The sequence below is a fragment of the Phalacrocorax carbo genome, chromosome 20 (genome assembly GCF_963921805.1).
Source record: "Phalacrocorax carbo chromosome 20, bPhaCar2.1, whole genome shotgun sequence".
Classification (NCBI taxonomy): Eukaryota; Metazoa; Chordata; class Aves; order Suliformes; family Phalacrocoracidae; genus Phalacrocorax; species Phalacrocorax carbo.
In genome coordinates, this window is record NC_087532.1 from 6884689 (window position 1) to 6908414 (window position 23726).

The window sequence follows — 23726 nt, forward strand, 5'->3', positions numbered from 1 at the left end:
TCATACCACTTACATAGCACACCTCAAGTGTTTTTGATCCAGCTGCTAGAAGTTGGAAGAAGCAGTAGTACAGACAACCACCAGATGCTTTTCCCATACTCAGTATTATTTCACCCTCAGAGCCAGCTTGTCACTACACAGTAGCAGGTAGCCAAAACAAGAGTTAAACACTATTCTTGCCATGCTTTTCCTTCTCCAGAGTATTGCCAGCATCTTCTCTCAAACTTAAACACAAGAAATATTTATAACTCATGGTCATCCATTTTCTGGACCCAATCCTGTAGCATTCAAGTTTGTTTACGGAGATGGTCCTAAAACATCTGCTCTAGGTTGCAATGTATACAATCCAATGTCAGTTGATAAGTTTAAATCTACCTAAATTTAAACAGACCTTATCTTTATCCCTGTGTCACTGTGGGTGTAATTGAGATGAATTTTAACCAGTTACTAGCCATCACCTGAGTATACCCCTACTAAGTCCTACATAACTTACCTGATGAACTAAAGACCTCAGCAGCTTTCAAATTCCAGAGAGGGCAATGTTCAAGCGAGGCATGTCTATTCGTTCTTGGACAGAAGTCATCTGTCCTGTAAAACAGGGAAAACAAAGTCTTAGGCTCCACAGCCTGTGATCAAGAGATGTTGAAGTCATATCACTTTGACACCATTACCCTGCCCAATCAGATATCCGCTTTACCTTTTTGCTAAGGTCAGCCATATGGGAATTGTGGGAAGGCTACCTGGAGCATCCATATGGGAATGTGGGAAGGCTACCTGGAACATCCATATGGAATCCAAATATTTAAGACTAGCTAGGTGTGACCATATCATCAATTCCATTAAGTGGTCCTGAAAAGGAACCTCTCCATAGCTACAGGAAAAGAAGCACTTGTTGGCCAGCAGAGGAGGGACATATCTACAGTATAACAGGCAAGCAACAAACTCAGACCTTGAGGCTAAGTTAGAAAGGATTACCTAAACCAGAAGGAAGTGAAAGAAGCAGGAATACTTAAGTGCTTGAGTTTTAAGAGTCTCATATCCCCAGGTCATTTCAAGCACAAGTTCCCTAAGCATCTTAGTAGTTCAGCCAATTCTTTGCCTGTCAGAAAAGGTGTTTTAGAAAAAAAAATTGTAATATTACTTAAATTCAGAGCTATTAAGTAACAAGTAACCCTAGCACCAGTAACTCTGTCTTTACCAGCAAAATTATTAGTTTAAGCCATAACATGCAGCACAGTGTGTCCTACATTTAAGGACAAACTAGAATAGGCCAGGAAGTTTTGATAACAGAGACCTTGTTAACTGGAACAAGAGAGGAACTGGCCATATTGGTATCACGTGGGTCTAGCTGGTTTCAAGGCTATTTCAGACCCTCTGATAAGAAAAACCTTTTATAGAAATATTTTCTCCTGCCATGGCTCATGCCAAGACTTCTACACACAAGAAGCTCCCTGTCTCTAGCCACACAGGAGTAATCACCCAGATTTACAAGAAAAGTTTTTGCTGGTATTTGTCTCCCCTACATGCTGATATTAGGTGCCTGAATGCTTAAGCATAAAATAACCTGAAAGGCTGACTCATGATTTTGGAGAGCACAATAGCAGCAATACTGATATTTGCAGAATACTGAAAAAATTTAAGTGTTCAGAACTTTAGTCAGCTAAAGATTTGTAGGCTTCTCTGACCACCAGAAATAGTGTAAATTGAAGTGCAAGTCCACGGGACCACCACCAGGTGGTATATATTCTCAGTGTAAATGCAGGGGAAAAAAAAGATGACTTCTACACACATAGCCAGACCTTCCTAAGCTTCAAGCACAAAGAGATGACTACACAACATAAGAAAAGCAAAAGCTTCCACACAAAGAAAATTGAGGATTCTATCCAGCAATAAAGAGGGGCAAGAGAGGAGCAAAGACTAACACAAGCTATGCCAAAACTAGACAGCTTGATCTCTCGTTCAGTGTGATTGAGTGATGGGTTCTGGACAAACAGTATCAACAGTCACAGATGTGCCCTGATACCAGTGAAGAATACTACAAGGAAGCCATAGAAGAGTGTTTGAGACACGGTTGATATTGGAAGCTGTATTTTTATTGTAACAATGGATGTTTCCTTCCTGTTCCCCTCACAATTAGCCAAAATCTGTCACCTGCCTTTTTAATGCTGCCAGTCTGTTAGCCTCACTGGTTTTGGATACCTCTGAAAACAAGGGGTGAGGGGCTTGCTACAGCATTTCTCACTGAGAAGGTAGCACATTGCAGTAAGCTTCACAGAGACATTTATAATTTAAATGAGCAGCTTGAGAGCCCTAGGATTCATACATAGAACATTTCTACATCAAGAGTGACATCCTAAAATATTGATAAATAATGTGAGTTTCTACTATTTAATGACTCCAAACTAGCAATATTATCCCAGGCTAGAGATAAAACAGCATTTTGCTCCTCTACATTCTTTTTCACCTTTTGCAGATAAGCATACAATGCCACTCCTGAACAAAAACCCCTTTGTCCACATAAGAAACTCCATTTTTGTCAGTACTCTAGCTATTGCAGTTGAGATAAACACTAGCTCCTGAGAGAAACGTGGCTTTGAACTATGACAAAGATCCTGCCCATTGGAGCCTGCCATATCTTTAAAAACATACTGTCCATACTACAGAGATCCTCAGCCTCCTTTCAAATGTTAGGAAGGCCTTACGGCGTAACAGGAGTGAGTCTCATCCAAATTTTCCCTTTGGTAGTGTGTTGTTTCAGGCAAAGTATTGAAATAACACCTAACGTTCTATCTGTGAAAAGCAGCAGTTATTAAAGAAATTATTACATTGTTAATGTATAAAAGAAGGACATACACCAGATTCAGCCACCTCACATGGCTCTTATATTTCTTTAAAAGAAAGGGTGTTAAATACCAGCATCTTTCTGGTCCACCTTTCACTTTTAAAAGCTAAATATTAACTGAATCACAGCAGCACAGAAAAGCTTAAGTGATTTGGAACTTGGACAATTAACAAGAAAACAGGGAAAGCCAGGCTTGATTACAGGATTATGGGTCTCACTATGTTAGAAACATATGGAAAAAACTGTACTAAAGGTACAGAGGTATTTTACCCACACTCAAGGCATACAGACTAAATATATAACTGGTTAAGTGACAGCTAGTTGGAAAACAATAGTGTCTATTAACACTTGAGCAAAGCACAGCTGCTTAGACTAAGAGTGATGGGATAAGCCAAAAATACACAGGCTGGGAAACTACCAGTGAGGCCCCTAAGGCAGAATAATTGGAATCCCTGTAGTTCAATATATGTAATACTGAGCTGACAAATCATGCCTTGTGCCTCAGGTTTCTCCAAATCTTCAAGTCTACTTTCACAGATAAAGTGGAATTGTGTGTTTATGGATATCACACGACTCCCTTTTCTTGTGTCTCAAAAAGCAGCAGAAATCTGTGAAGATGATTATAGAGTTTAGTCCACAAGTCACTGCATGAACAATGCAAGGATTCTACAAAGCAATTTTAATGCCTCCCATCTACCTTCTTTTGGTTTGAGTCCCACCAACACCTAAAGAGATCAGTATTACTATTAGACAGCTCAACAACCACCCCCAAGTTATTTGAAGCAATTCCAAAAGCAAAGTGTGTATTTCCCAAGTGATTTATTATCACGCACAACTAACATTATCCAATGATACCCTTATAAAAGATTCACCAAGCATTTCACATAGATGCTGTTGTATTTGCAGTGTGGCTTATTTGCATCCCTTGTGTGTTCATTTTTTCTACTGTGTACAGTAGAAGTTCCTATACTTTGTCAGGTAAGTACTTCCACTATGACATCCACAAGCTACTATTCATCACAGGAATCCTCATCTTTACCCTGAGATCTAGAGCATTGATAATTGGCTTGTTGTCACATCTGTTTTTATTACTAATTCATTATTATGATGTAAGGGCTGGGCTATGGGCAGACAGACTCAATACAGTATTTTCAAAGCTTTTGATGAGACTTCTAGCAGACAGAATTACCCTACCTCTTTCCACTCACTTCTCTTTCATGCTTTATCTTTTCTCCATATTACTTCTATTGTCCTGAATTTTGACAAGAAAAAGAATCTGCTGCAAGACACAGAGAGAAATGCTATACTATGTGGTACTAAATGAGAACCTTCTACTATGTATATAGTAGTGATGCTTGCTTCTGACCAAAAAATTTCCTATTAATCTGCAATTTCTTTAGTGCACTGAATAGCCTTTTCATTCTTTGAAAGGTCTTGGGGATAATGAAAATTGCAAATATCAAGCCTAGAAGAAACTGCACCCCTGTGTACAGGAATGGAAACAAGGATACTGGTACAACAGCATATTTACTACTGAAGAGCTGACACAGTTGAGCAAAGGGCTTTGGAAAACCTATGGGAAGACCAGCACTACACACAACTTATTCTGATAATAGTCTTCCAACTGTTCATTACCAAGATTACTGATAAACTGACAGCACCAGACAAGTTTCTCCCACTTTTTGCAGTCACATACATAATATGCTGATGACAGCTACATTTCATACAGATATTGAATGAATATTATCTTCTATGCTAAGACTTCTGACTGGAAAAAACCCAGTTCTTTAAAACACCTGCAAGGCTGAGTTCCTTACAAATAAAGTAAATGCAAATCAATCTACAAGACTATCCTGTCTTAAGGAGTGATTAGCAAGCTCTTTAACACATAGATTCTTTGTTTTTACTTACTCTTTCATAACAGTTAAAGACTATTAACTAACAGACTAAAAAAAAATTTTTTGAGTAATAGTTTGTCTTAGCATTCAAAACTCTAACACTTAAAACATAAACCTCCCAAGAAACTATGAACTTTAATGAGAATGTTTTGAAAGCATTAACTTCTATTATCATAAAACTATAACCTTGTATTAGTAGCAATTACATACATAAAAGCAAACAGTTGGCACAAGCTACCTGAGAAAAGGCTGTCTCTAGTTAGCCCAGAGCTCCAGCTTTCCAGGAGTCCTTTCTTTACCTACAATATAAAAAAAAACAAACAGCAAAAGCTCAGCAAAAAACCCTAGTTAATAAAGTAAGTCATAAGTGTTAAAAGCAAGAGTTAGATAGTCTTCATAAGCAATTATACAGCTAGAAACAATTTCATATTAGTTTAGCATTGTACATTAAACCAATGCTTTATCACACAATAAGAAATAAAGCTACATTCTTAAACAACCAGAAACAAAGTTTAAAAGCCATCCATTAAAAAAGCTGTTCAAGAATAAACACTTAATACTAAGATACAACAAAAAAAATCTTCTTAAAATCCTTAATTAAGCCAAGTACAAACAAAAAAAGTAATCTCAGCTATACAACATTCCCACTTTATCACTATACAAAAATAAGCAAAATCTATAAGGAAATTAAAAAAAAAACACAGGAAAAGAAAGACAAGCAGCTTTACTGAAAAGAAACTCACCTTCACACTCCAGCTTTCAGCCTAAAACTACTGGGCTCTTGCACAGTGCCTTTTAAAGTGACACCTCCAATCAGCAGCAGGGTGAGTCTTCAAATGAAGCCTCTGAGGAGTCAATACAGCCTTGACCAGGAAGGAGTAGAGAAGTAGTATCAGTATGTGATGAAAAGGCTTTACTCTTTTCAGTCTTAAATGAGTGAGTAAACATTACTACTGTAGTAATGAAGTTATAAAAATGAAATACAATGAATAAACTGAAAGGGAATGTTAAAAATATCAATGTTTTGTATTTTGTACTCTAAGTTTGTTGGTTAATTTGTTGATACCTACCCTGCGTAGGTTTACAGTCTCAATAACAATACCTCTAGAATACAGGGAAAAAAGTTAAATAAGAATGCAATAGGTAACTCATTTTTTAAAAGGGGTGTGTTTTGAGCTTTTTATGAAACTTCTAGAGCTATAAGTATGTTGAGGAAACTCATAATTTGTATTATTTGTGATACTTTTGGGAAACTTTGTACTTAATAACCTTGAAGGTCGAAACATTCGTACTCTAGCTGATATGGTATGTATTTTGTTCTACATTTTTGTTTTCTCTGTTGTAGGCATAAGGCTCTAACAGGACAAATTGGGAGCCTTGGTTTTTTTTAAAATAACCCCAAAACTTACACAGGTGTAGTTAGTCTAGCTTTTTTATAGAATGAAATGTTAAAATAGCTAAATTAGAATTAATTTAGCCTAATAAGATAAATGTATTTATATGAGGATTTGTTACTACTAAAATTAGAGGTTCCAAAACAGATTTTGGTATACTTAAGCAACATTTTGAAATATAAACCCATCCTGAGCGCTCCAGGTGGGAAGATCACCGTGCCCTGTTATTGTTCAGCTTGCTGTTGCTTGGCAAAGTTAAGAACTACCACAGAGGCATTCAAATTCTCTGGCTTCAGAGTGTGCGCTTTCCTTACGCTTGAAAGGTTATCTTTGTAGCTCTGTTTGGAAATACGGTGGATTGTTTTAAAAAGCTTCACTTTGACAACAGTGGGTAGGCAGGTGATTTGCTTGGCTACTTGCTAAGGAAACCTTCCAGCTTTGTGGAATAGGACTCATCTGCCTGGTACTATATGAACACTTCGTGTGCCAGCTTATTGACAGTTTTAATGTTAGTCTTTCGTGTACATGCACAATGAATGTGAAATCAAAATAATAAAAAGAAATGTAAGACATTTCTGAACTTTAGACCTCTAATCTGTAACTGTATTAACGACTCCCATCTCCTATGGGTTTCATTCAGAAGGTTTTCCTCTGGAAGATGACAAATTCTTAATCTTTCCGTGTAAAATAAACCAGTCCTAGCCCAGAAGATTACATATCTTTGACAGTACTATGAATACAACATTTAAGTGAGAGAGAAAACCATTTTGCTATTCAAATAGAAGAAAGGGAGACACTGTTATGCCCTGACATACAGATACGAACATGGCTCAGGCGGCGACTATGGGCTTTTTTTTGTCCCCCTCTCAGGTACTTGCTCAGAAACGACAGTGATCGAAGCTTGATTTACTCGGGACAGCACAGTCTATGTGCAGCAAAACGGGTCTCAGCCCGAGACCGCCAGCCCAGAGACACGGCCCGCGCCTCCTCGGGGGGTCCGATCGTTCCGTACATCGCCTCCAGCTATTCAAGTGATTTCCCCTCAGCCGCTTTTTTGTCTTCAGTCAGAGGCGAAGAAACCACCTCCCTGCGGAGCTGCGTTACTACGAAAAGAAGAAAAACAGGGCGCAAAAAAAAAAAAAAAAAGGGAAATAGGGAAAGAGAACCTGCTCTCCTCCACAGCTCATTGTCTGGGATGAGGGTGGTGGCCGGAGGCCGCGGTGCGAAGGCCAGCTCCGGATGAGCTGAGGCGGCCTCGGGGAAATACTGGGGGTGCAGGGGGTGCGTGCGGGCGGCAGGGAGCCGAGGCGGGGCGGCGGCCCCGCTCCGGAGGGGGTCCCGCGGCGGGGGGACCTGCCCGCTGGCCTCCCCCCAACGTCACTTCCGAGGCTGGAGACAAAATGGCGCCCGGATGGTGCCGGAGCTGAGGCCGCTCCGCGCCGCTCCCAGGCGGGCCGCAGGCGGCGGCAGCGGCGCAGGTGAGAGGGAGGCGGCGGGGGGGCCCCGGCGCCCTGCCCGCGGGCGCCGCCGCGCCGGAGGGCGGGACGGGGCGTGGGGGCGGTGGGCAGAGCCAGCGGCGCGGCGCCGGGGGCGCGGCTGGGAGGGGGCCCGCCGCGGGAGGAGGGGACGGCGGCGGCGGCCCGGCCCGGCGCGCCGAGGAGCCTCCTTCGGGGGGGTGGAGCCGCCCCGGGGGGGGCCCGCGGGAAGGTGGCGGCAGCAGGTGCGAGAGGAGTGAATGCGGGACTTGCGCCCCGCGGGAGCCGGCGGCGGGGGAGCCTTGTGGAGAGCGGGGGGCCGGGGAGTGGAAGCCGGGGCGCGGGAGGAGGGTGGCGGCAGAGCCCGGCTGGAAGAAGGTGCTCCATCCCCTGGGCTGCCCTTTCAGGTTTTGGTTTTTTTTCCTTGAAAGTGCTGCCCCGGAGGTGTCAGCTGGCAAAGCAGGGCTCTATAACCGCTGCCAGCCTGACGTTGCGAGATAACTGTTGTCTTCCAAATCGTTCGTCAGACATGGTCTTCAAAAGTTTAGGTGATTCGCGGGCCATAAAGCCCGCTGCGGATCAATTGTCTGCCCAGCTGGGCGCACGGGGGCTTGGAGAAAGGAGTTTTAGGATTGGTTTCCTCACTGGAAATGCCTTTCATAGGACATGTTCCATAAATCGGAGGTTTCTTTGTGATGATGCAGTGGTACCATGGGGGAGAATGTTTGGGGTGAGAGGGAAAATGTGTGTGCGAGGCATCTAGGAGAGATCAAGATGAGTATCTTCAAGTATTTGAAGCCAGAGCAGCGTGTGGAGCGCCGCTGGTAACTGTCATGAGCAGGTAGCTGAAGGCTGCAGTAAAGTTTCTAGTGGTTCCAAATTCATGTGATACTGTAAAATTTCAATTTTGAAATAGTAAAGAAAACATTAAATTGTTTTCAACTGTTGAAAAAGGAAGGGAAGGTGTCGTGGTTGCACCTGCTCTCTGATGGTTCAGTGGCAAGAGAAATATTTTTCTTATTTTACATTTGAGTAATCAACAATGGGCAGCTCTTGAAAACAATAGGACTGTTTGCATGTCCGATGCCACTCCAGTTTGCTCTTCCCTGTCTAGGCTCTTGACTTTGGGCATGTTATTTGGATGCAAAGTCTTTCAGTTTATACACATACTAACTAGATTAGGAGAGTTGGAGACGCACAACACTCTGGTATGTGACTATTATGTTGTTGTCTTTTGCCACTTGTCACATTTTAATAAAAATGATGTGCATGTTAAGGATTCATGTACGCTTTCCTTGGTATAGACAGAGAGGTCTCCAGCTCTTCCAACTGTTGAAATACGTGATGGTGTATCAGAGATGGCATCGGCACTCTTCAGATAGAGAACTGCATCACTGATAGATGGGGGGACTGATGTTTAAGAAACAAAAGAACTACTAGACTTGTAGAGACAGCAACGAGAGCCATGGAGTGGTACCTATTGGTTTTCAAGCATATAGCTGCCAGGATTTGCTAGAGCAGAAGGGTCTCAGCAGCCTGTCTGCCCATGGCATATAGATAATGTCTATGGTCTCAAAAATGAAGCCAACTTTCCCTTAGTGAAACCCTAGTTATGTTAAATAAAAGACAAATCACTGCTTTGGATAAAATATGTTAGGTAGAAATGCCATGATGAGTATGGTGTTTAGAGATTCCTGAATTGATGCTTGTTTAGTGTAGGTATGGGGATCCGAAGAACACCACCTTCCAGATTAGCGTGGAAGACCGGGGAAGGATGGTGAAGTGCTTATGTACATTTGTATAACCCATCCATATTGTTCTATGTGAATATTTGCTTGAACATGGAAGGGTAGTAAAGCAGAAAGTTAACTACTATTTTTCTGTAAAAACTAAAACGGCTCTTGAAGTCCATCCTCTAGTGCAGTCATGTCCCTGTTTCACTGCTTCATATAAATGCCTTGATCCTTAGGGGTGTAAACAAGTAATAGTATATAAAAAGGAGATTTGAATATTGTTGCATACTATGTGGCTGCCTGTTGAAACCAGAAGTTCAGAGAGATTTAGAGATGATCATTCTGGTAATGTATTTCTGTACCGTTAGTATCCTGCTGATAGTTTATTTGCAGTGTGCCTGCAAGACTGAGGATGTCAGACAAGACAAGAATGAGGATCTCAAACCAGGAAAAGATAAAGATAATCTATGGCTTATAGGAACAGCATGGTACCTTTGGTCATTATGAGTCATTTGCTTCCTGGTGGAGATTGGAGACTGCTACTTGTATGGTTTTTATCAGGGATTTATAAACAGCTGGAGTTCATAAACTCGTACGTGTTGAATATCTGCACTGGCATAGCTTTTTAAAGTACTGCAGTATATTTGCTGTTGAACTTGTGAAAGGGCAGGTATGATCCTGATACTTAATGACTCCCCCCCAGTGAAATAACTTCTCTTGCCAATGTGATTTTCTCTGATCGTATTCCTAGCTGGAAAAATGTTTCTTATCTGCCTCTGTATAAAGCATGCCCATAGACAAAAGAGGGAGGCTGAGTCCTGTATTGTAAAAACAAATGACTGAAATGGGGTTCTACACGTAGTGGTAGTAAATCAGCAACGTACTTGTCTGAGAAAATTTTAATTTCTATTTACTCTCTTTGCAAGTAGCGTTAAAAGTTGTACGTATGTGTGAAGACTGGAATGGCATTTCTGGATATTTGCAGCTGTTAAGAGACTTCTTATTTTCTGTTGCTTCTCTTGACCAGTTGCTGTTTAATTAATAAACTCAGGTTTTATTTTTCTGTTGGTGATTTCTTGGCATGGTTATCTGAAGAAACCTTTCTGAGGTATAACAGTTTGGTTACATGGCAGTAAGCAAAGCTTTTTTTTCCTAATGGACAATAGGTCATAGATTTTAGTGTTCAGAAAATCATTGTTTGCCTATTTTGTTTTCCTCCATTCTTCTTCTAGAAGTCTTGAGTAACTGAAAATGTTGTCTTTGCAATTAAGTGTCCACAGATAGTGCTTCTTGTTTCTATCAAAGACATATTTTAATCTCTCAGAGTTAACATGAATTTAAAATTCTTTTTTGGCAAGATTTATTTCACCAAATACATTGAAAATTTATGGATTAGAGTATTTCGGTATTGAATTGAAAAAATGATAAATGTCCAGATGTAAAAAAAAAAAAAAAAAATAAGTGCTGCAACTGAAAACTATGAAAACTAAAACAAAGGAAAAGGCAATTTCCAAAGCCCTGCAGTATCCCAGCCCGACCCCCTGGTCATTAGGAAAGCAGACTGTTGAGACTTTCAAGTTTTGTTCCTGGTTCTGCAAGGAACATGTTTTTACCAGAGCAGTGATGTAATTTGTGTCCCATTTTCAGCTTCCAGACCAGGATTGATATTCTTATGCCTGTTTTTTCCTTTCTCTGAATTGGAAACAAGATTATCTTTGAAAATGCTTTTTGATTCTTTGATTTTCTAAAAAAAAAAAAAGCCCCACATACAGAAACGATAAATATGGCTTATAAAAATCAGATAATAGACTATTTAGTACAACCTCAGAATGCCTACTAGAAGTACCATCTGATTTAGTTTGAAAAAGATGATCTGTAATGTTGGCTTTGTAAACAATCGCTTGCTCTTGTTTGCAAACTTTTTTCTCAGTAAGTTTGGTTTCTTTTTGTTTTTGTAAGGGAATATTTAAAGTTCTTAAGTGTAGAGTTCAGAAACAAGGTCAAAATGGTTTTTTTGTTACACGCATTTTGTTTGCGTGACCACACTGTTTCCTCAGGTACATATGCCTTTTATGTTCTTATCTAAAGAAATATAATTTGTTGCCTAACAATGAGCCTTTCTAAATACACTTTTCTGAGGATTACATGATGCAATAGATCTTTTCTCTTGTGTTTGTTTCCCAGATGCTGTAATGCCTTGAGAAAGGGCATAGTATTTTTGTACTTGTGAGATACAGTAGTAGGTAGTGGTTTGAAGTAAATATGATTTGGCAATGTTTTCTGGAAATTAATTTTTAAAATGCAGGTTACTGGTGAGCAGGCTTCATTTTTGGTGTAGAGCCTTTATCTTAAGGACTTTGGTGAATCTTCAGGGTTTACTGTGGTAGATGTTATTAACATCTACCTGATGTTATTCAGGTTTTGACAGGTAGGTGCAGGTGTATGTTGCTGTTGAGTATGGAGGAAAGGTTGAATGGAAATAGCTGTTACCTCTATTTGATGGAGCTGCTAATGGGACTTTTTCAAAGTACTAACACAGCTGTAGATTATTGCTAACTTTAAGACTGATTTAATGTGGTCATCATCACTTCTTTAAACTTAACATATCACAGTTCCCCTGATGACAAATCAGAGCAGTATCATTTTATTTGGGGCTTTCCTGGAAAATCTTGCATTGGGCTTGACTGTGTAACTAAAAAGTCATTAGTGGATGAAATGAAAGCCTGTTTCTGCTTGCAGTGGCAAGGGTAAATACGTTGTTGGTAGCCGTTGATCATATGGGGAACTAATATTTGTGCAGCAGTTCTAGAATTTGTTCATGTTTTCTTGTTTTTGTTGACCTTTGTGCGCTAGAAGTTAAACCCCAAATTTAGTGTTACAGATACTTGGTCTTCTGTTCTTAAGTCACGTTTCATTTAGGTGGAAAGAAAACCAGTGACTGTACATAAATCTGCATATACTCTTAATTTTTTTTCCACAGTGCAATTAATCTTGCTTTCCACATAGTTGAGTTCATTGCTAACAAAATAGGTAACATGGAGGAAGGGAGGAAAGGTGGGAAAATATTTTCAGGCATTTTTTCAGCTCATATGTGTAACTTGTCAGAACTGCAGGTGTAAAATTTTAAGGTGAAGTGTGTGTTTTAAATAAATAGCTTCATAAATAGTTGTTGAAGCTTTTGGTTTACTGTAGCTTAATTTCTCATCTGATCATATTTTATGGTCAACTGGTTCCTCTGGTAACTTGTAGCTGGAAGAGTATAGAGTAGCACAGTCTGTTAGGAATCTACCTAAACTGTGTTACGTGGACTTTTAAATACATCAGTATGTTCAGATTTGTCATATTCTCCTAAGAAATATCATTGGGAGGTTTGGGTATAACCAGTTCTATAAAAAAGCTGAATAAAGCATTTAAATTTTTTTTTTTAAATACCAGGCTTATTTTTTGTTTTGAAAAGTCATTGAAAACAGTATTAATTCTAAACAAAATAATTTTGAATGAGTATATAAAATGCAAGAAAAGTGTATTTTTACTGCTCAAATGAAACAAACTAAAAAAAATATTTTACTTCTTTACAAATTTTTGACTAATTTAACAACTTGGGTAGGAAAGCTCAGCTTAGGAAATTTTCAGCTTGACAGGACTTTCCTTGAGCATTGACCCCTTCAACCCATCACTTAATTGATATTTACTTGTGTAAATTCTTTGCATGCAGTGGCTGAGTAGTGATGGTATTGAATGTTTGCTTCTGTAAGACAGCACTTTAAATCCTTATTGCCTTTACATATCTGGAGTTCTGGGTTAAATGCCTTCCTCATTTATTCAGTGTTGAAAATCATGTATGTATGTCAGATGACTGTCATTTACCGCAGGGTAACATATGTGCATTTCTTACAGTAGGTTTTTTTAAATTGCTTTGCAGAACCATGGTAGAAAATGGTTATGTGAACAGTTAAGCCCTTGTCATTGAGGGACTGATAATTTTCAGTGAGAGGAAGAAGAAAAGGTAGAAATAGGCGGCTGGAGACAATAACCACTTAAACGCGTATGCTACAGCCATAGTAGCGCATGAAGCTGTGCTCTAAAATCATGTCAGTAAAAGGTTCTTGCTTTTGTTGTCTTTACATAAGTAATTGTTTTTTTGTTTTCTAGCCAAGTATAGAAAAGCAAGACATTTGTCACTAAAAATAAGTTGTTTTTCACACTAGGAAATGTTTTGATGCCTCTCTTGCTATCCAAAATATTTCATTTATAAATTGACATTGTGTGGGTATTGTCCCAATGAACAATGAATAAAAGAGCTCTGGATTTTTTGCTGTTACTCAGGCCTCATCCCAAGTACAGAGGTTTATACTGACTCCAACTTTTGCTTTTTCTTTAATCAGCATTTCCATGTGCTAAGGCGACTTTCAGCAGATGACAGGCAGTCTGTGGATCAAATTTCAGAAACCATTTGCCTAAAGCATTTGCGTAAAAATGTCTGAAGTAGGAATTGTGTTTGTCAGGAGGGGAAATGAGTTAAGATATTGAAGTTGAGGGAAGTAAAGGGTATGTGGAAGACAAGTGAGAAACAACTGTGTGCTAATGCAGGAGAAACTTAGAGCCAAGGGGACGCTATTGTCATGGCAAGATATAACAATCTCAGGAGTGACTGTAACGAGCGATGAAACCTGGGGAGCGTTCCCTACTTGTTCGGTAGTTTCTAGGTGCTGACTATGCGCTCCATCAGTGGCGGAGAAAATTTTAGAAAATCAAATGCTTGGGATGTATCATTCCTAGGAATTGATTTGTATTTGGCAGATGTACTGAAATAAGTTAGAAAGTTGTAATCGTACGTTCCAAAAGGAATATTTTCCTTCAGATGTTTAAAAGCTGCTCAGATGGAGCTCCTCATCCTGTAACGGGTCTTTGCTGGCAAAATGTAAATCCCACAGCACCAGTTGCAAAACTGGAACTGAAATACAGATATGTCATCTGTTTGTCTAAATGCTAAAGTAGTATGGAAATGTCAGGACAAAAGGAGTTAATCCTGGAAGAGCTGTATACAATAGAAATATCCTTTTCAAGAAAGTTTTTCCTTTTCTTCTGAATTTCTTAAGCATTGCAACTTCTGTGTGAAGCGTGGCAGTATTTTCACTGTTGTTATGCAGCATTAAGAATTCTTGCAGTGCAAAGATGTGAAGGATTATATGAAATTCATTTGGAGTATATTTTGCTTGAATGTATTTTAAATTAAATTATAGTGTTTGTAGAAAGTAGTAAAAATTAGTTAATTGCTGTTATAATAAGAAAACTAAAAGGGGGAAGAAATAGCAGTACTTTACGTGTTTAGGTACCAGTTAACCTTCAAAAAGGGTACTGTTCATTTACTGAAAATTGTATACGACACCAGGAAGGATAGTGTTTCCAGCAATAATGCTTTTTTGTATGTATTAAAAAAAAAAAAAACAAACCAGAGGGAAGTGAGTTGATGTACTGGACTCTTAGATACGGCATCGTTCTGATTAGTTTTGTCATAAGTCATGAGTTTCCAAATTTGATGCCTACTTGAACTAAGAAATCTTTCAAAATCTCAGGCCAAATGTGTTAGTGTAATAAAATACCTTAATAAAAGGCCCAGCTTTAAGGAAGAATTTCCTGTTTCTAATACGGGAGAGTGGAGACTCAAGCACATGCATTTTGTTAATTTGGAACCCACTTAAGGTCTTTCATAATGCTTTGATATTAAATTCTGAAGAGATCTGACTCCTGAAGTTCTTAAAAGTACTCAATCTTGAGCAAACTAACTTTTTTTTAAGAACAAATGGAACAATCATACTTGAACACATTTCTGTTGCATCATCAGTTAAAACTGGGAGAAAGATTAATGACACATATCTGCCTTGAGAGTATTCATAGGCATTTGAGCTATAATAACAAAACTATAGGTTGGAGCAGATTTTTTTAATAAAGCAATATGCTGCTTTGTGACAAAAGCTTTAGGAAGAGAAACTATAGGTCTGTGTGTACTTTCAATTCAGTTTTTATTTTGTAGGTAGGTACGTGTTACAATTGTCTGTTTTTCTTTTTAGGGCTCATGTAATCAAGGGAGTTTCTTTGTTGTGTGTATCTTTTCAGAACACAAAAGGAATTCAAAATGAATCAGGTGAGTATAAATGTAAGACTTTATCAAAATATTCTAGATGTTAGAACAGTTAATTATTAATAAGAAAAGTAAATAATCCTCTAAAAAAGAATTGTTCTTTAAAATCTTCAGTGCCATTAAATTTCATAATCCTCCTTTCCACAGCGTGTATGCTTGTGAGATTTATTTTATTTCATGGATTTAAGTTTTTTGTGTGTGTGAATTCCCTTCAGCAGCCTGTAAGTTATTACTGCTGGCACCTCCTATAAGGACACCTCTCTAGAAAAATCTGTTTTGTCCTGAGGTTTTTGGTAATAATTCAGCTCCTTATAAAAGTGGCTTGAAAATTGAAGGCTTCCATTTTGTTTTTAATGTTTTTTTTTTCACCACTTTACTGTTTCAAATGTGCGGTGACCCATCTGTCACAGAAATTGATTGATCGGGAAGTTTTACACTTTCCCAGAACCCTAAGCGTTTCCCCTAGAATCAGGTGAAAAGACTGGGAGAGTGTATTTCTTTTGTGATGCAGTGCTCTACTATATGGATGCAAGAATATCTGGACCGGAGGGTGTTGTTTTAATCAATGCCAAGTGTACATGATTTCATTTTGCATTTGTCTGTCCAAGTAGGAGTTATACATGTTTGTCTGTCATGCACAATTGTATTCCTTAAAGAATTACTTACAGAAAAAGTACATATTGCCTTAAATTTTTCTCTGAGTACTTCTCTTTGGATGATCTTACAAAGTCCCTGTGGCGTGGGAATGTGAACACGGGATATTACACTGAAGGAGTGCCATTTTAAATTTGCTAAAAAAGTTGGCTACGAACAGAAGCTTTTGTAGCCAGAAACAGCCACAGTACACAGTTATGTAAAATGCTTTGTATACTTTTTTATTGATGCCTGAACCTAATAGGTGCTTTTATTACCCCTTATGCCCGTATTTGATCAGCAGCAGCATTGAATACAATTAGCGCTTTGCTGAAGTATGTTCTCACTAAAGTTATAGAAGTATATACAAAATATATGTAATTACAGTGTGAAATGGCTTGGTTGGATGTTTCCAGTTGCTCTTTTCCTCTGATTTAAAGTGAAAAATCATCAATATATATGTGTGGATTTAAAAGTAAAAAGCAAAATATAATCTCTATCAGAGCCTTGGAATAGGTGTTGTATTTGTATTATATCTATACAAAATTATAAATCATATATATAGTACAAATAACATTTGCTTTAGCACACTTCGAAGCATTAGTAGTCTAGTTTAGGGTAGCTGGGTTAACTGTTGCTTCACAATTTATTTCTAATGAGACTTGAAATTTTTTCACCTGAAAGGTTTGTTTCGAATGCACTCGGTGGCATGACGCAAACAGCCTATTGCTCTGTCTGCTTGAATAATAATCCTGCTTTATTAGCAGTTCTGATAAGCTTTGGATTCTACTAAAGTTCTGAAAGCTGTAGATCTTAACTGCTATCATTGGCTGTTTCCTTCCCATTTGTGTGTCCATGTCCCCTCGTGTTCTGTCTGTTGTGTCCCTCTGTCCCCCCCAATCCGTTTCTAGAACTAAGATTTCTGTGCTGTGTGAAAACAAAGTCTTCATCTTTCTTGTTGTGACTGCTAATATTGCTTATGCAGCGCTGATGTATGTCCTCTTACAACTAAATAATGAGCTGGCCCTGCTTCTGGGAGTAGTTACAGTAGCTTAGAGTCCTTCTTGGTGTTTCTGGCTCTCGCATTTGGTTTCCAAAGTGTACAGAGCTCTCACGGCATTTTATTGTTCAATTACCATTCGTATTAAGTGTGTATTTAGCATCAACCCTGTGGTGTTTTTTTCTTGCAGTGCCCTTGTCATTTCATTCACTGTTGACAAGTTGTAGTGCCAGGTCTGTATAAGAAATGTTTTTGCCTGATGCCAAACGTCTTTCAAGTGCTCTGTTCTCATATTTCTTTCATTCTGCTTATCTCTGCTTTTTGTGTGACTTCAGTGACCCTGAAACTAATTGGGCTGTTGTTAATTTGGCTTATATGGAAAGACTGCTAGTTTTGTTGTGTATCCCATAGAAATCTTGAAGTAGTGAAGGAAAACCTTTTCATAAGTACTTTGATATGGCTTTCTTGTAAGGAGGAGAAGGATTAAAAAAAAAGCAGCTGTCACTGGAATTAATATTTTTGGGTTTCTTGGAAAATTGCTGTCTCAGGATAGACAGTGTGTATTCTCTATCTGTTTTAAAAATACATCTGCCTTTAATATGTAAACTACTTCATTCTGATGAATGTAATTGAGATGCTGAATAATTGATTTTAAAAGAACCCAAGCAAACATGGGGGTTTGATTGGTAGCATTTACCACATCTGAGACTGCATTAAGGTAGAGTAGGAAGAAGGTTGTTACCTGGAAAACAGCATGGGTTGTTATTTTAAAAATGGTGAAGCCATATGTTAACTAATTATACCTGCACTTGTACTAGAACTCCTTCCCCCCCATTCCCTCTGAATTTTTCAATGATTATTTCAAATATTTCTGATACATCTCTAATTTTCAAGCACACACAGTGAGATTGCTGCAAAGAGGGGTAGCCAGGTAAGGACAAGCAGAGACCTTTCTGCCTCTGACTTACCTGCCTTGTGCCAGCTGGCTGTTTGTGTCAGCAGTCTTCCTTAGTGGCGTCATCTCCTTTTCACCTCTTCTGACGTCTCTGCCATGTCTCTCTTCAATGGCATCCTTTCCTTTATCTTTTCCTTTATCTTATCCTATTTCCACCAAAACATGACACTAACTGAAGATTTGTCATTCGTTACAAATTTCAGGATATTTTTTTTCCTTTTCCATTCTAATCTCTGATCATCCGTGAACATCTTGTTGCAGGTGCTGGTTCTACTCTGCTTAAATACTGCTTGTAACGGTATAGTCTAATTTGTGGTTGCTCCATAGGTACAGTTGTATTGATAGTGGTGTGAAAAATTGTTTAATCAGTGTGTTGAAAGGTACTGCCAAAGCAGCTGGACTCTGAATTCGATGCAAGCAGGAAAAGATAGTTTTGGTTAAGGCAGCCCTTTAGCCCTCAAATGATTTTTTGGCATTGTTCTTAAGTCACTTCACCCCAGCTAATCTGAATGCTGGCAAAGTAGTATTTCTGATGAACTTCAGAGTAAGAAGCTTAAAAGTGAAATAAGCTTCAAGCGCTTTTGTATTCAAAATTGCAGTCTTGGAGTGAGTGAAAAATACTGTATTAGGACTTCAGTTAAATGCAAAAGTTGGCTGTAGTACGTGCACCAGTGCGCTATCCTTATCAAGAGGTGAATTTTTTAAACAGAAGAATAAATTTAAATGTGATTGTTAAATGTTGGTGGAAAAGTGATTGAAATATAGTGTTTCTTCTTTTGATAGACAGACATTCCTTGGGGACAAGTTGATCTGGAACATATTTTAAGTAGCTACATTTAAATTGCAAATAAAATGAGATTGCACTGATTTGACTGAACTGAATTGTTATTTATTTTACTGTTTAGTATTTGGTTACATATTACCAGTCTTTTGAGGTGTGAAATGTATTGTTATGTGTTAGGCCATATCCAATTTTCTCATACTTGTGAAATCCATTAATATGACAGGTGTCGAATGAGCCTGAGCATTGTGTTCTCTGAATGTAGCTGCTAGTCTTTGATTCATGTAGGTAGGTGCAAAATAAAGTTCTGAATCTGTATTATTCCATACAAATAAACTTCTTAACTGATTTTAACAGGTATCTTAACTGATAGAACAGTTTGGGGATATTTATGGCTAAAAGGAGGTGTGACTATTCAGGAATATGTCAGAGGATATGACACAGCGCTGTATGCTTCTGTCTAAATCACTTGAGTCTGATTGTTAAAGTTCTGGTAGGTTAAAATTTATTTGTAGACTTGAGATTTTTGACCATCTAGCTATGGTTGTGAAAAAAACCTGGAAAAAAAAAACCAAAACTCCCCAAAGAAACCAAAGGCCAAAATGAAACCCAACCAAAACACCACCCCACTCTTGTTAGCTTGAAACTTGAAGTGTGTCATTCTTATAGCTTGCTTTTTCACTCTCTGTAGTCCCCTCATCTATGCCTATATCTAATTTTTTAGAAACCACTGTGAAAAATAGCCTTGGTTCTCCCCTAATGAAATAACGGGGTAATGTACTGGAAAGATATGTAGGTTTCTTTGATATGCTGAGAAGAGCGTGGTGTTTCTTTTTTGTCTCATGAGACGTGGCTTCTTGCATATCAGCTCAAGGCTAACAGATGTCTGAAAGTCAGACTGCTTTCATCACTAGTTTTCCCTTTGGAAGAGCAAAACAAAACTTTGCTCTGCTTTGGATAGACTTCAGCTACTATAACTAAAGAATAAGGATTTCCCTCCCCCCGCCCTGGTCTCTTCACAGTCTTGGATGAGAAGGGATTTCTGGCATTCTGTTCCTTCCATGGTTTCCAATTTGGGGGTCTTTCTCCCTTACAAATAGCTCTCTAGGATGTGTCTGTGCAGCTGTTAGGGCTTATCAAGGCAGCAATAGAATAACCTTGTTATGACTCCAGTTTTATCATTTTTCTCGTTGTTGCTGTTAAAGCTGGCAGAAGATGTTCTTGTAACTTAACTCAGCAGGTCACATCCATAAATGTAGAGAATAATTGCAATACACAGCACCCTCACAAAGAGGGGTGCTAAGTAGAAAGGGTGGAGAAGCTCTATCTGCTTTGTCTTAGAGCTAAAAAACTTAAATTTGATAGCATATAGAGATGCATTTTAAAATCTGTTTCCAGTAAACTTTCAGCATAACATATTTCATAAGTGGTCAGTGGAAAATGCTTTGGGTATTACTCAGTTTATGAAAACTACTATTGTATCTCTGCTTCATGGCTATCAAGAATCAAATCTGCTTTATGGTGAGCGAGAATCATTTCCAGAAAGTCAGGGTTTACTGGGACAACTGTAGTGGTGCCCAAGTTGTTATTTCTCAGTTTAACACCTCCTGAAGCTTGTTCAGAGCTTAAGTAAGACGTCCTTCATATTAGAGTAGTTACTGCCATCACCACCAGTATTTGTTTCAGACCAGAATGATCAAAGTTTGATGTCAGGTACTTTTTTTAGGGCTGTTGCACGTGGTTCAACATGTGGCTAGTTCTCACCAAGCGCAATTATTTCCTAATGTGAACAGATTTTATGGGAAAGTGTGCATGCTTGTAACTTGGAAATCCTGGTCATTTTTATCAGGAATCGTGTTTTGTTAATTATAGTTAGGCAATAAAGAGCTAGTTGCTTAATGACAAGCATGAGTAGTGTTTGCTGTTGTGCTATACAAATAATAGTATGAATAATATTGTAAGCAGCCTATTGAACCTTTTAGGCTCCTTAAAATGGAACTAATCACTTACTAGACATTAATAAATCATTTATTAGCTTTCTATTGCCTTTCAAATATTAATATAAAAATACTTTAAAACTTTTTGTATTATTACCTGCTGGCTAAGGATTCTGAGCTGTTGATTTATTTAGGAATTATGGTTAACATTTAGAATACCGAACTAATAACTTTTATGACATTATTATAACCCTTTATTCTCAATAAAAGCTGCTTTTACCTTATCATATTTGTTGCAAAGCAGTAAACTTGACACGTAGATATTTTAATGTCAGTCTTTGGAGTGAAACGGCATTTTTTAGCTTGTAAATAGAGCAGTAGAAAGACAAGAGACCCACTAGTAGCTCTGTGAAGTACATTAAAGTACAAGCTTCATGATGTCAGCTGCTCTACCGTAAGGGTATTATGCACATTACTGGTCTCCAGTACGTGCAGGGTAGCTTGTCTGCCCACCCAACATTCAGAACTGGGTAGTGCAGGATGGTGTTTATGGCAGTGTAGATGGTGTATCCCACGCGCAAGTTCTAGTATGTACATTGGAGCCATTAGTTTACTGCAAGGTTCTCAATTCAATAGGCAAAACAAGTAAATTTCACTTTTGTGAACTCTATGCACTTCTCAGAACTTTGAGTATGGTTTTCTCCTTAAGTTACTGTTCAGGCTTTCTCACAAGTGATAGGTTTTGACGTAAGGCAATACCAGAAACTACTTTAGATTGTTTCTTGGGGACAGATTAGGTTGAGCATGCCTGGAAGTCATCATATGAAAAGGGGAAATGAAGAATTGCTAATATATGTGAAGTTATCGTCAGTGTGATGGGCAACTGATGTTCTTGCTTTGCACTGTATTTCCAAAGTCATCGCTTGTGTGTTTCTAGGCAAGTTGTTCCTGTTACTGAAGCTTTACATCATTGTTTCCTTTATGCATAGGGGCGTACAGAGTTGTTTCATTTGAAACTTTTAAGTGCATGTGTAGGAAATGATTGACAAAATCAAAAATGGGAGGTTGCATGAGCAGGTCTGGACCCTCAGACCATAAGAGGCTGGAATTGCCCTTTTTTATTTTTTTTTCTTTTTTTAAACTTTGCGATGTCCTTATACTGTAAGCTAGAGTACCGGTTAGCTTTCATTATGGGCACAAATAGTGCAGGAAAATTGCAGTATTTCTCAGTTTTCACATAGAAGAATTGAAGGATTCTTTAAAGAATCTATAGAAAATGGGAAATGCTTAGAATTGTATGCTGGGTAAAAATAAATATTTTTAGAACGTAACCACTTTTAGCATTTAATTTCCTCCTTCTCTATTAATAGACATGTCTTTAAGAGTTAAATATGGTTTTTTGCCTTACTATTGGTCACCATTACTTTTGTGGACAGATATGAGTCAAACAGAAAATGAAACGGATGGTTGATAAAACATAAATGTTTTTCCAGTCATCCTTTTCGTGAATGCTGTCAGTTATAATAAAGATGAGCTCCGTGCCATGCCTCTGAAGCAGATCCAATCAAGCAGACGTGATTTTACTAAGCTTTACCGAAATTTACTTGCTGACGGTCATAATGGAGAAACTGCTTTGATGGCTCAGGCAGGTTTATTTGATCCACATTTGTTCTACATTTTGAAACAGAATTTCCAGAAGATGAGTATGTAGGTGTTAAGAAAAGATAATGGCACGCAGCTGCTGATGCTTTAGTGCAGAATCAATGTGCATTTTACTTCTATTTTAGGGGCTTTTACTGTTTTATTCTTTGTAGGAAACCCAAGATTTAAAAAAACTGTCAATAGGATGGTTATGAAATAAAATGAAAAAACCTCCTATTCTTCCTGTGTTCTGGCTGTTTTGCTACATACTGTTTTAATCAAATAAGTGTATTTTAGCAAGGCAGTTCACTTGCCTCTCATTACTTCAACTGCCAGTAACGTGTTTCAGCAGTATCATTTGGACAAATGGTGTGTGTGTCCTGAAACACTTCTAACAGCTTCTCTCATCTTCTGACTGCTCAGTATTCACAAAGTACACAGCTAACAAAGTTTTCTACTAAAAGTGTCATGATTTGCTCTTAAATATCCTAGTCTTTCAGAAGCAGTCAGAAACATTTTCTAGCAGAAGAGATCCTATTTAAGATCTAGTATACAGCTGAAACTTTAATGAAAACTTTTTGTGGCTTATTTTCAGAAAAGATTAGGTCTGAATATTAGATTAGGTTGTAGCTGTCTGTAATTTAAAGGGAAAATTAATCTACCTCTTTTCTAATTGAGTGAGACTTTCCAGACAGGTTATGTAAGAGCTAGTATGTTTTCCTGCTACGTACTTTTTTCAAAAAATTTGAGTTGTATATTGTGTAAGCAGACTAATTCTAATGCTTCAATAGAATGTTTAAGGAACTAGACAATTTTATAGTGATAACTCATAGATACTAAAACCCTAGGGCTGTTCCTGTGAACACTTATGTGATTTTTTTTTAAGAAGTCTCAGCATAATAGACTAGGCAGGTAGATCAACTTTATAATGTATTTTATTTGAAATTTGGAAGAATTTTAATCAGAAATGGCACAAAGGAATGTGATCTCAACATAACCTAGCATGTAACATGCTATTACTGGCCTAATTACTTGTTAAATCTAGCTTCTCGTGGCACAACTGATTAGAAAAATAATGCAACTGGAAAGTGTTCCATAGGTGAGTTTTAGATCACCATATTAATGAGCGGTTTCAAAGACTTAACGCTAAGTCTGAACCCATATGAAAACTGTAGTCTGAAAAATACAGGTGCTCTCTGAGGTATAGAACCACAGTACATTTCTGTTGATTCATCTTTAGGTATAATATAGTAGTGCTGTCAGGTAAGTCATATTCAGACAGGAGGAATAAAATA

At 38.2% G+C, this 23726-nt stretch overlaps 2 protein-coding genes across 7 annotated transcripts in view; one reads left to right on the top strand and one right to left on the bottom strand.

Moving 5' to 3' along the window:
• The window catches only part of LRRC38 (leucine rich repeat containing 38), a 155097-nt gene extending 147562 nt beyond the window's left edge, over window positions 1-7535 (bottom strand). For 3 of the 4 annotated variants that reach the window (XR_010375876.1, XR_010375877.1, XR_010375879.1), the window contains exons 1-4: window positions 7301-7535; window positions 5484-5603; window positions 4979-5039; window positions 494-588 (exon numbers count right to left, since the gene is read on the bottom strand). The gene's annotated coding sequence lies outside the window, so the exon portion shown is untranslated. Of the gene's footprint in view, window positions 1-493; window positions 589-3175; window positions 3451-4978; window positions 5040-5483; window positions 5604-7300 lie in introns of those variants that run through there. The other variant, XR_010375881.1, reaches the window with a different exon arrangement.
• The window catches only part of PRDM2 (PR/SET domain 2), a 75731-nt gene continuing 59526 nt past the window's right edge, over window positions 7522-23726 (top strand). For all 3 annotated transcript variants that reach the window (XM_064470563.1, XM_064470565.1, XM_064470564.1), the window contains exons 1-2: window positions 7522-7612; window positions 15414-15487. In XM_064470563.1, coding sequence (XP_064326633.1) covers window positions 15479-15487 — 9 coding nt within the window. In that variant the 5' untranslated portion in view covers window positions 7522-7612; window positions 15414-15478. The remainder of the gene's footprint in view (window positions 7613-15413; window positions 15488-23726) is intronic.